We start from the raw sequence: 12,586 nt of genomic DNA, 5'->3' as shown, positions 1-12,586 counted from the left end.
AAGAAGATCGCCAGGGAGTTACTCCACAACCGTTTGTTTAATGTCAGTCAGGTATGTGACTGTGGGTGTGAAATGAGGACTGGATTTTCTCTCAATCTGTCTTAATGATCTTGAATATGGAATACTACTCCTTGTAAATATGCTCACTGAGAGAAACAATCTTTGGGGTTTACAACTTTCAATTAATGTGAGTAGTGTGTCTAGTATGTTGTTATTAACATTTGTATGTATGTCATACAGTCTCTACATCCTGCACTGATAGACATCAGGAAAATGTGTTACCAAATCAGTGACATAGGCTTGGGTCACATGGAGAAAAACACATTTTACATAGGTTTCTATCTATGGAGGTTGTACTTTGGCTGTACAGTACTGTGTATGTATGGGCCTGACTTGTTTTTCCCCTTAGGAATCACTCCAGTTTGCCTTTGACGCAGCAAAAGTGTACTCAAACACGTTTGAGCGTTTTCGGCTGTTCTATAAAGAGAACGAGATTCTGGATCTGGATGAAATGCGGCAACAGGATCATGGTGATGTACTATACATCAACAAAAACATCATTTTTGTAACACATCTCCCACTCATAACACAAAGAGGAGTTCGGTCTTTTTTTGATAAGAGAGAGGCCTTTGCTGCCAGTAGTACTGGTATTGGAATGATATTTTGGACACTTAAAAACACTCGACAAGTTGCAAACAAAAACATGGCTGCTTAAACCAGGTCTGTGCCTTTAGTTAATCTTCAGTCCAAGTAGGACATTTTTGTTTTCTTGAAAACAAACAAAAGTTCTGTTTACATTCAGTGTGTTTCACCAAAACACATTGTGTGTATCCTTGAGATCTAACAAATGTGTTGAATAAGGGTGATCCGATCAGGATTTTTGGGGCCGATGAAGCCTTCTATTTATTATGTAGCATTATTTATTTATTTAAATTCTTAATCTTCTTTCTTGATTCTTAATTCTTTTGCAATAGGAAAATCAACTTGCAGAGAGATTTTGTTTTTGTCGGAGGTTATGTTAAAGTTGCATTATTGCATGGTAGTGCAGTTGAGAGGAGACTATTTTGGAAACATTTCCTTGTTGTTGCATTTAAGACTTGTGAAAAGCTTTAACATGTGAGATGTGAGAGTAGATTGCCAACCTGTTTTGCATTCATACCTTGTGCTGTCAGAAAATTAAACCCTACTACACCAGCGCATCACGGTTTTCATTTAGGGACCACTAATTGCATCTTCTCGTTATGCATGCTTAAAATTTTTCCATTTTTGCCAGAAGTGTAGTTATATATAAATACTGATCTTTATGGAATTACATGGTCCTTAATGATAAAACTGTTCTGATTATATTATAAAGTCATCAGCGGTTGATGCAAAGACTCTGGTCGCTGCATGTCCAAGGTTATTCTTTTGTATTTGTTTCCTTTTTTCATTCACTATTCATCTTAATCAGTGCTACTGAAAGTTGTGTTGACTAAAATGATTACTATGTAATAACTGTTTTTGTCAGTGCACAGGAAAAAAAGGAAATAGTTTCCAAAGATTTACTTTAATATAATTTCTTGCCACAGTGTCTAATGTTTTTAGGAATAATACATTATATATAGGGCTGTCACAATTATTACATAATCGCCTGATCGCAATTATTTAAGCTAACCGCGATTATTTTGCATAATCGTCAGAATCGTTTCCATTCACCTGTATAAGAACAGCTAGATGAAATTAACTGATATGTCATATTTCCATAACTATTTCCACGTTGTTTTCCACCGCAGTGTTTCCCACACATAGACTATACTTGGGCAGGTCTCCCAGGTATATTAACAGCCACCAAAGTATATGTGGCGACACATTTTAGCATTTTTCTTTTTTATCAGTCCGAGAGAACAACGCCATTCGCGATCGAGGTGAGCAGATTTAAGTAGTTTGTGAATAAACACTAAAATAAGGTGGAGAATTAAGTAGATTTAAAATGGTGAAATGAGAGTTAACCTACTAGGGTATACTAATGTATACTTTCAAATGTTATACATGTATAATGTATATATAATATTATATTACAATGTACACGTTCCAGTGTTCAATGCCAAGAAATGGCTTTTCTTCTTCATAAGGTGTAAGTGTATTATTAAAATGAACAGAAAAAGACAATTAAATCGTTAATCGCAATTATTTGTCAACTAAAATTTCTTGATGGTGACAGCACTTATTATACATTTGTGCACACATTTATATATGTTTACACCTGTATTTATACATGTCTTTTTTTTTTCTTCCTTTTTTTCTTGTGCAATTATAATGGCACTCGAAAATCTTACATGCCTCTCTATGTCCTAAAACAGAAAAAACTTGGTCACAAAAATAAAATCAAACCTGAAATACATTCAATAAGCAAACATACATAAGTTTTAGTAAGTAAATCTTGTAAAATAACTTAGTTACAAAATAACATAGTTCTTTTAGACTGATGGATTGACTGCTATGTCTCACAGGTTTGTCCTTTTTTGAAAAAGCACTGGAATTATATCACAGTGAGCATAATGAGGCCTTAGCCATCCAACAGAAGAGACATCTAGGCTTACTGCTGGTGGACAAAACACAGCTCAAAGAGAAGCTTGTGTCTTCCCCACTCCGCTGTCTGGAGGTGAGGATTAGCTATATGGAAACATACTGTATTACTGGTATTACACAACTGTTTTTGGTTTAAGAATTATGGAGAGTTTTTGACCATGACAAACAAGTGATTTAAACAAGAGGGCTGTGAGGCCATTCTGTGTCAATTAACCCTCACTGAAATGAAAATATAAGCAAGGTCCAGGGTCTCAGTGTTGATATATTTGGGAGAAATATTTTATAAATTATTTTTTTATAAATATTAATGCAACCAAATATTGAATTAAAACTGCAGCAAAAATGTTAAAGCCATGTAGGAATCATTGCTCTGCTCTGAATCTCTGCTCCAGGTCATCAACGAGATGCTTACTCAGCTGGCTAAGAGGAAGCTAGATGCTGTCATTGCCGAGGCTTGTGAAGCTCAATTTAAACTAGAGTTCAGTCCCTCCACTACAGCTGAGTTAGCCAACTCCCTCACATTCCTGGATGAGATACAGGAGAAGGTAAGACATACATTTCACATTAATAGCAGTTTCTTTAGCAATCATAAGTGTTTGTAACAAAACCAACAAAGCAAAGTTATTTTTACAGTATGTAGCCATCAGCCCAGTCTCCTCTCGTCTCTTCTGTCCCCTCTTCTCAACCACTCTACCTTTCCCTGACCAACTCTATTCTACTACACTCTATCCTCCCTCTTTCTTCCCTTTCTCCCTCTCACCAGATTACGGTGCTAGAAGAGGAGCAAGAGACAGTATGTCAGATGTACAATCTGATTAACATGTACTCAGTTCCCACGCCACCTGAGGATCTGGTTGTTTTCGCCACCTTGCAACCCTCCATTAACTCATTGCACAGCATCATTGATAAGGCAGTGGTAGAAAGGGACTCCAGCATGGACAAGTTTTGCAGCTCTCTGCAGATGGACATAAAGGAGCTGAACTGTGAGGTCATGAAAATCAAGCTTAAATCACAGGTACGTGGAGGTTAATCAAAATGAAAAGGTTGGTTGGTTTATTCACAACCTAAGAATATGTAGTTTGGAAGGGTGTTTTTCATGCTGAGCCTTGTTGACTTGTTTGCTTCATCGAACATTTTTTATGTGTAGGATCCACAAATCCTAGACATCAATGCAGATTCCTCCCAAGTGCGTCTGCTACTGGGGGAGATCCAGATTTCTATAGACGAGCTGCTGGCCCAGGCTTCCGCCTACACCTCCTACCAGAAGAAATTCAAGGTGCTGTAATTCTTTAGATCCTTTCAGTAATTTCAAAATGATTCTTGCAAACGACATGTCCCAAGTCAAGTCATAACAAATCAAAGCAGAAAAGGTCATGTTAACCAACCCAACCCAAATTAGTTTTCCTCCTCTGCCTTCTAATGAATAAAGGTGGAGGTGACCAAGTTTGACACCCTGGAAGACTTAACTGCAGAGTTTAGGCTGAAGCAGCTGCTGTGGGACTCTCTAGAGGAATGGGACTCTTTACAAGATGGATGGAGGCAGGTGAGGTGCACTAAACGTATTGTAAGCGGAGGCCTGAACACATACAGTCTAATGTACAGACACATGTAAACAGCTCTTCCTCTCTTGTGTCCTTCCATGTTCGCCCATCCCCAGAGCACACTTGAGCAACTGGACCTAGAGCAGTTAAGCTCACAGGTCAACAAATATAGCAAATACGTCAAGCAGCTGGAGAAGGGCCTGCCACGTAACGATGTAGTGCGAAGTCTTAAGGACAAGGTGGAAGTCATGAAGCAGAGGGTGGGTAGGACAAAGTGTTCTGTAGTGACTGACCTTAATGTGTGTGTAAATAACAAAATTAATGTCATCACAAATCTCTTTTTGATGCCACATTCAAATATGGACTGCAAGCCAGTACTAGTGATTTAGCCAGTTGGTTCTTGACTACAGCTTTTTGACTCTATCTAAATCATATTCATGTGTTTTCCTTCAGCTGCCTGTGATCACTGATCTACGTAACCCATGTATGAAACCAGAGCACTGGAAGACTCTGGAGTCTGTTGTGGGGACCTCCCTGAATGTGGAGGAGCTTACTGTGGCTGTTTTGGAGGAGATCAACATCTTCTCCTATGGCATGGAGATACAGGAGGTAACACATAAATATAGCTACATTATGAGCTTCTTTTGCTATACTTGTGAGACCTTGGTTACTGCTGACTATTAAGTTGGTAAAAGGGTAAGTATGTGCTGCGACTTGCTCTTTACCTAATCTTAGCTACTGCCTTGTGCTAAACTCTTTAAGTCAGACCTGGATAAATAATAATAATATGACCCTTGACTTTTAGGTCTCAGGACAAGCTTCAGGAGAGGCATCAGTGGAGAACATTGTTACAAAGGTGTGTGGAAAGCAACCTACCTATGAATATGTATACAGATATCACATGTCCATCTATATCTACTGGAGAAACTGCAGTAGAAGTGTACTCTACCTTCATGTCTGTTGATGATGAATTACTTTAATCATGCCATTTTGTGCCCACATATGCCAATTTGATTACTTTTATGCCTAGTGGCATGTGATGCGCCAATGGTTGCAACATGGTTGGACTTGGAGTAATACATTATTAGTGGATATGGTGGAGGCTGGCATTAATTATAGCTAATTAAAATGAAAAAGCAATGCCCTCTCTGCCATAGCAGACTGACAGTTTTGTAATGAAGAGGAGAGCCCAGACAGGCTTCTCTCAAGAGGAAGCTAGGTGCAGAGTTGTAAAGAGTTAATGGATATATGGTACCACAAATACACGACCAAAGATAGATTAATTTATATTTTGTTTTTAAAAGAATAGCTTGGGAAACATGCTTATTTGCTTTCTTGTTAGATGAGAAGATTAATACCACTCTTTCTGTTAAATATGAAGCTACAGCCAGGATATCTAAGTTTAGCATAAGGACTGGAAGCAGGGGGAAACAGATTACCTTGTTCTGTCCAGTGCTGAAAATCTGCCTACCTTTTCTATAGATTAAGCAAACAAGATATAACGCGTTAATTAATGAGCTTTAGAGGTGTTGGTTGGTGGATTTTTTTACCTTCAGACAGAGCCAGACTAGCTGTCTCCCCCCTGCTTTCAATCTTTATGCTAGGCTAAGCTAACCATCTCCTAGGTATACCTTCATATTTACTGCACGGACATGACAGTGGCATCCATCTTCTCATCTCACTAACAAGAAAACGAATAAGCCTATTTCCACAAATGTCAAAGTATCCCTTTAAGTAGAATTTATGCTTCTGGAGACAATGAAAGCCTGTTCACCATGTTTTCCTTACATATATGGTTTTGTTTTTCAATTTTAGTAATAAACACAATAGCCACACGTGCAGCTACAAGTAACTAGGTACTTCAATAAATACAATATATACAAATACACAAAACTGGAGTGATTAATTAGCTTGTACTCTCTTAAGTTGAGTAAAACATGCATAATGGGGAGTTAATACAAAAACTGCACACTGGTATTCAAACCTCAGACAGTTATGCATGCAGGGTAGAGTTGTGTCTGGAGTAGGAATGCAACTAATGATTAATTTCATTATTGATTAATCTGCCAATTTTTTTCTCGATTTATCAATTAATTGTTTAGTCTATAAAATGTTAAAAAATAATGAAAAAAATCCATTTGCTGTTTCTCCAAGCCCACGGTTAATTGCTTGTTTTGTCTGAAAAACAGTCCAGAAACTTAAGATATTCAATATACTCTCATATATGACAAAGAAAAACATCTCACATTTTAGATGCACAAACCCGACAATGTTCGGCATTTTTCCTTAAAAAGTGATTGAAATGATTAATGGATTATTGAAAGAGTTGCTGATTAGTTTTCTGTCTAATTGTAATAATCATTGCAGCTCTAGTCTAGTTGTCCGCCATGTAGATTTGATACTTAAGTGCTTTTCCCTTGTGCCACATCCACTCTATCAATCTCCTCCCTGAAATTCATGTCTGTGGGAGAATGCACACATGAGACATGCATGCAAGAAGATATTTATGGAATGTAGTACAGTGTGCCCATGCTGTTTAACCTCTGCCCTCTGAATGAGCCATGCAGGTGGAGGATGCATGGAAGACCACAGAGTTCACTGTGCTGTCTCACGGTGACTCCAAAGACGTCTTCATCTTGGGAGGCACGGATGATATCCAGGTGGTAACATGTAGCACACACACTCTCTCACACAGTCTGTTGTAATACACTAGTAGTGTTTCAGTACATCTAATGGTGCGTGTTTGTGTGTTTCCATGTTTGTTTACTGTGAAGGTACTCCTGGATGACAGCATTATCAATATGGGCACGGTGGCATCTTCTCGCTACGTAGCTCCTATCAAGCTCAGGGTGGAAAAATTGCTGAGACAGCTGATTCTCTTCAACCAAACACTGGTAAAGGCTTAGAAAAGAATTGCATAGAGTGATCTTTCATTTGGCTCCAAGTCACTCTTCTGTAGATATTAAAGGCTTGTCTACATGCTAAATGCAGATTTTGACTTTGGATTTGGCCTCAAGTGTTATACAGTAGCTCTCCCTAGTGGCTGCAAACAAGAAGCCAAACTACTTGCAAAAGAAATAATGGTTATTTAATGTATATTTCGGTTCATTATAAGAATAACTAACAGTATCACATTTAAGACAAGCTCTTTAATTTTCTTAACACTCACATTGTCCCTACTGCCTTCCCTCCTCCGCTATTTCTTTCTTCTCCCTCTCCTCTTTCTACCCTCCTTTCCAGGATGAGTGGCTTACGTGCCAAAGGAACTGGCTATACCTAGAGAGTATCTTCTTGGCCCCAGACATCAAGAGGCAGCTGCCTGCTGAGTCCAAGATGTTTCTTAAGGTGGACAAGTCCTGGAAGGAGATCATGGCAAAGGTCAATAAGATGCCCAGTGCCCTTAAAGCAGCAACACAGCCTGGTAGGTAGTCATACAGCACTGATGGAAAAATAGAAGACATGTATATGCGGAGACAGGCAGACAGATACACATGATCACACATGCACTCGCTAACACAGGTTAACACATTGTCACACTGCAAACAAGCCTGTCGTTTTATCTTACACAGATCTGTTGGAGACTTTTCAGCACAACAACGCTCTTTTGGATGAGATACAGAAGTGCCTGGAAGCCTACCTGGAGTCCAAGAGAGTCATCTTCCCCAGGTACACACATGCTTGGTTTGTTACATATTACAACAACACACTTTTACATCATACTTTATTTTTACTTCCTTTCTTGATTAGTAGTTTTCCCTGTGGACCAACTAGATTTAAAATGTAAGACTATACAATATATAGTGTGTTGCTCTGCATGTTCCCCTTGACAGGTTACCAGTTGTTACTCTAAACATTTCCTGTGATCAATGTGTCACAAACACTATGATGTGGTTGCTGATGTGTAGTAACAACTCTCATATTCACCCTATCTGTCCTTCGCAGGTTCTACTTCTTATCCAATGATGAGCTGCTAAAGATCTTGGCCCAGACAAGAAACCCCCAGGCGGTGCAGCCTCACCTTAGGAAGTGTTTTGATGCCATTACACGGCTAGAGTTTGCATTGCTGCCCGAACAATCTTCTGGTGCTGCAGGAACTGCTCTGGACGCTGGAGAACAGGAGACGGTCTTTAGCAAAAACATCCTGAACATGGTTTCTCCTGAGGGAGAGAAGGTCAAGTTCAAGTAACACCTTTGGTCATCATGCTCTCTGTGTTTTATTCTACCTTTTATTCTTGTTTCCTTCCTTCTGTTGTCCTTGCTGAGAATGAGAGAGAGTGAGAAAGAAAAAATACACTCATACGCTACCTTCCTGAAGGTATATTTTACTGTATAAACTAGAACAGTAGTTAAGCATGTCAGCCATCTTGAATGACACCACTCTTCTCTTACCTTAAAGTGCAAGAATAAAGCAGGTTCTCAAATTATGCAAGCAGTAATTAAGGCAAACATTGGACATGCCAAATTCTGATTTGCATTAACTAAAAAAAAAAAAGAATTGTTTTAAAAGCTACACATGTTTTAAAAATTTGTTGGTTTGTTGGAAACACAAGAATTTCTGGTCTGCCAGTGGAGGGTTGACTGGTCTTGTCCACCACTGCAGGCAGTCTGAGGCTACTAGCTGTTTTCTGCTCTGGGTTTAGGTTTCTTTGTACCCAGCTGAAGACCAGTCTCTCCTCAGCTGTAAATTATACCACAGCAATCATTGTGGTATAACTGTGTTTGACATCTCAAATTCTGCAACAAGGATGATGACATTTTTTTGAGTGCAGTGGCAATTTTTCTGGCACTGATTGCTGAGTCACTCGCTGTATCAGACATAGGGCTTGTGAGTTATGACCACAAGGAGTTATTAGTTATCACCCTTGCGGTCATCTGAGCAAATAAAGAGCAAATAAAGGCTTTGAGAATTGACACAGAGGATTCACATTTAATCATGTCCTTAACTGAAACTGATCTTGTCGTTCTGTGTGTAAGTGTAGGTGGGTTTGACTAAAGGTCTGAAGGCACAAGGCAATGTGGAAGATTGGCTTTGCAAAGTGGAGGAAGCTATGTTCTCCTCACTGCGACGCCTAAGCAAGGCTGCCATTGTAGACTACCAGGTGAAGTCTAGAGAGAAATGGGTGGTGGCTGGACATCCATCGCAGGTACACACACACAAACATGTACATTTAAGTAAAGTTAGGGACTAGTGCTTTTAAGATTTTTTAAGTAACACACTTGTCTGCTATTGTTTGTATATTATTACACACTTTGGCTTTGCATGGGAAAATGTCAAGACATCATTACATATAGTTACCAGTAAATTTCAATTCAGATATATTATTTTCCTAACCATGAGAACTGTTGTAATGCTCTGATTGCTCACTTTGAGGATTAAAACCAAGACTTCAGGAATCATTGCTATTGTCTAAGCTTAATTTCGGGTGGTGCTTTGTGCTAAGTCTTCTCTATTTTTAAAAAGTGATTTAACTTCAGTTTGTGTCCACCAGGTGGTGCTGACCATCTCACAGATGATGTGGTGCAGGGACATGGATGCCTGCCTGGAGGGAGACCACAATCACTTTGCTGCCCTGCAGGAATTTGAGCTGACTAACTTTGATGTAAGCCACACTAACTACTCTGCTGCTTTCTTTTTCCCTAATTGTTTGGTTATCAATAAAAACAAAACAAATCTACACTTGTTTGCCCAAGTAATTTTACTTGTTGACTTCTACTGTGTAACCCAATAATTTATGTGTGGTTGTGCATGTGTTTATGTGTATTTCAGAGGCTGAATGCCCTGGCAGCACTGGTACGAGGACAGCTGCCTACTTTACACCGTAATATTATCACTGCCCTCATCACCATCGACGTCCATGCCAGAGACATTGTCACAGATCTAGTCCGCCAGAAGGTACAATAGTGCAAACACGAACACCATCAAGCAGCTTATATCTCTGTCTGTTCTTGTCTTGAGAGGTGCAGGTATTGACTGGGGATTTCAGGTGATCAGAAAAGATTTGTAACAACTCACCACCTTAAAGTAACTTCAGCCCTCTTTTTCAGGTGGACACCAAGTCTAACTTTGAATGGCAGAGACAGCTACGCTACTACTGGGACCTGGACTTGGACAACTGTGTAGCCACAATGGCTATGTCTACTTACATTTATGGCTATGAATACCTGGGAGCCTGTCCTAGACTGGTTATCACACCACTCACGGTAACGCATTAGTACACATTGATACTAAGATACACATGTATGATCAATATATGCCTTATCCTGTTCCAACCTTAATTTAACTCATGTGTAACACAGAAACCTTTTTATGCATTATGTTGAATTTAACTGCAGTGCAAGGCAATTTAAGTGCAAGACAAAATCTACCAAACCACTATAGGGAGCTAATAGTGGAGTCTATAGAATGTGTCCTGTAGTAAACACAGAATATTGTGTGTTTATCTGTAATTTTGTTAATTCTTTATTTTGTTCAAACAAGCTCAGTTGTTCAAACTATCCTGTATCTCTCACCCTGCCCTGATATGCAGGACCGTTGCTATTTGTGTCTGATGGGGGCTCTCCAGTTAGACCTGGGAGGAGCTCCAGCTGGACCAGCAGGGACGGGCAAAACAGAGACCACCAAGGACTTGGCTAAGGCCCTGGCCATACAGTGTGTGGTCTTCAACTGCTCTGATGGACTTGACTACAAGGTCAGCCCTGACAAACTGTATTCATCTATACCCACATCTGAACGTTTGTGTGCTCCTACACTTTGTTTGTTTGTTTCTCCACTCAATTCTGAATTATTTGTTCCTTCATTTCTTCCCCTGCACCTCTTTACCTGCATGTGATTCAGCACTTATTCTCCTTTTGCTCCCAATAACTTTCACTGCCACTGCATGTTTGCTCCATTTTAATTAGCTCTGGAAGGCCCTGTCTCACTTTGACTGTACCTACTAAGTGATGCCATTAGATGGCACTATTGCAAAAGCACCAGCGCCTTCTGCCCTGTGCCAGTTAAATCACAGGTACACTGTACAGAAATAGCTGTGTGCTACTAAAACATTTCCTTAAACCAGATTTGGTCCTTTCCTCTATGCTCTAAGCACATTTTCTGTAACTTCTGCCTGCCCTATCAGTAGCAACACAAGTCAACTGCATGTGGTAGTATTATGATACATATCATGCTGTATTTGGCTGATAATGATCTAAAATATGTTATTTGCATGTGTAATTATTGCTTTAACAGTCTAATATATGGCGCATTCTGGGATCAAAATGTAAACAAAAGGGATTCCTCATCAACATTCAAAACACAGGATTTGAACCTGCTATCACTGCCACAGATCTTTTAATATAAGTTATTCATTGTTTCTGTTTGTTTACAGTTTGTTTATGTCAATCAGTTTTCATTGATTCTGATCAGTTGACAAAAAAACACAATGCTATTATTTCATATATAAAATATATGTATTTTATCCATAAGTAATAACCTTCTTCTGATATTCATTGTTTATCAGAACATATCTGTATTTTATATGCCCCAAAACTTCCGACTTGGCCTTTAACCTTGAGGCACACTGCACATTTCAATTTAATGTTAAACTGCACTTTGCTTTGCTGTGCAGTGAGTTTGGAGTCAGTACAACTAGAAAGCCATTCTCTCTATGTCTGCTGTAGTTAGTTTTTGGTGTCAGGCACCTGTGTATTAGAGTTGGACAGGGCTTTGATTTAGCCAGGCTAGAATAACAGTACTCTGTGGTTTTATGTATTATTGCTTTGTTCAGCTCTGCTCCACTGTGGATTAGCAGCATTTAACTGTAGCATTTAATAACTTTGAACAGTGGTTTTCGGGTCACCCATGGACGTGGTGCAAGTATCACAATGTAACACAAGTATAATGAAATTTACTGATACTACCTGTCTCCTACTTCAATTACATATTTTTCTCTCTCTCGTCCCATTCTTTGACCCTAAGTCATATTAATGGCTTGTTTTCTGTATATGGGCAAATTCATTTATCATTTATGCAGCTAAGGCAGGGTGAGGAGTTTACCATAGACAAGCTGAGTCAAGATTATATGTGTAACCTTTAATTACAGTCAGTTACACTTCTCTCTTCCAGATGATGGGGCGCTTCTTCTGTGGGCTTGCTCAGTCGGGTGCTTGGTGTTGTTTTGACGAATTTAACCGAATCGACATTGAAGTGTTGTCTGTCATCGCTCAGCAGCTCATAACCATACGAAACGCCAAAGCTGCTAAGGTACTTCCACACTCACATACACACCACTTTTGCATTGTTCACACGACACTTTGTATACTATGGAGAATTAAAGGTGAGGTATGCAATTCTGGAGAAATCCAATACCATGCCATATACCATGATATAGAGCGAACAGCGACACAGCAAGTAATTTAACTAACGTTAGCTAGGTTGTTGGTTAGCAAACTGTCGCTACAGTTGCTGCTGCAAAGGTAACATACAGAGAGGACGACAC

At 39.3% G+C, this 12,586-nt stretch overlaps 1 protein-coding gene across 3 annotated transcripts in view; it reads left to right on the top strand.

Moving 5' to 3' along the window:
* dnah6 (dynein, axonemal, heavy chain 6) overlaps positions 1 to 12,586 on the top strand; it is a 61,531-nt gene that overhangs the window by 3,895 nt on the left and 45,050 nt on the right. For all 3 annotated transcript variants that reach the window (XM_044190579.1, XM_044190580.1, XM_044190581.1), the window contains 20 exons: positions 410 to 530; positions 2,490 to 2,641; positions 2,961 to 3,113; positions 3,332 to 3,583; positions 3,716 to 3,844; positions 3,998 to 4,111; positions 4,226 to 4,369; positions 4,563 to 4,718; positions 4,915 to 4,965; positions 6,677 to 6,769; positions 6,884 to 7,003; positions 7,350 to 7,530; positions 7,679 to 7,775; positions 8,052 to 8,280; positions 9,089 to 9,253; positions 9,599 to 9,709; positions 9,877 to 10,002; positions 10,155 to 10,310; positions 10,637 to 10,798; positions 12,214 to 12,351. In XM_044190579.1, the coding sequence (XP_044046514.1) occupies positions 410 to 530; positions 2,490 to 2,641; positions 2,961 to 3,113; positions 3,332 to 3,583; positions 3,716 to 3,844; positions 3,998 to 4,111; positions 4,226 to 4,369; positions 4,563 to 4,718; positions 4,915 to 4,965; positions 6,677 to 6,769; positions 6,884 to 7,003; positions 7,350 to 7,530; positions 7,679 to 7,775; positions 8,052 to 8,280; positions 9,089 to 9,253; positions 9,599 to 9,709; positions 9,877 to 10,002; positions 10,155 to 10,310; positions 10,637 to 10,798; positions 12,214 to 12,351 (2,850 nt within the window). The remainder of the gene's footprint in view (positions 1 to 409; positions 531 to 2,489; positions 2,642 to 2,960; positions 3,114 to 3,331; positions 3,584 to 3,715; positions 3,845 to 3,997; positions 4,112 to 4,225; positions 4,370 to 4,562; positions 4,719 to 4,914; positions 4,966 to 6,676; positions 6,770 to 6,883; positions 7,004 to 7,349; positions 7,531 to 7,678; positions 7,776 to 8,051; positions 8,281 to 9,088; positions 9,254 to 9,598; positions 9,710 to 9,876; positions 10,003 to 10,154; positions 10,311 to 10,636; positions 10,799 to 12,213; positions 12,352 to 12,586) is intronic.

Source organism: Siniperca chuatsi, linkage group LG3 (assembly GCF_020085105.1).
Source record: "Siniperca chuatsi isolate FFG_IHB_CAS linkage group LG3, ASM2008510v1, whole genome shotgun sequence".
In the NCBI taxonomy this organism is placed as follows: domain Eukaryota; kingdom Metazoa; phylum Chordata; class Actinopteri; order Centrarchiformes; family Sinipercidae; genus Siniperca; species Siniperca chuatsi.
This window is presented reverse-complemented; position numbering and strand designations above follow the sequence as displayed.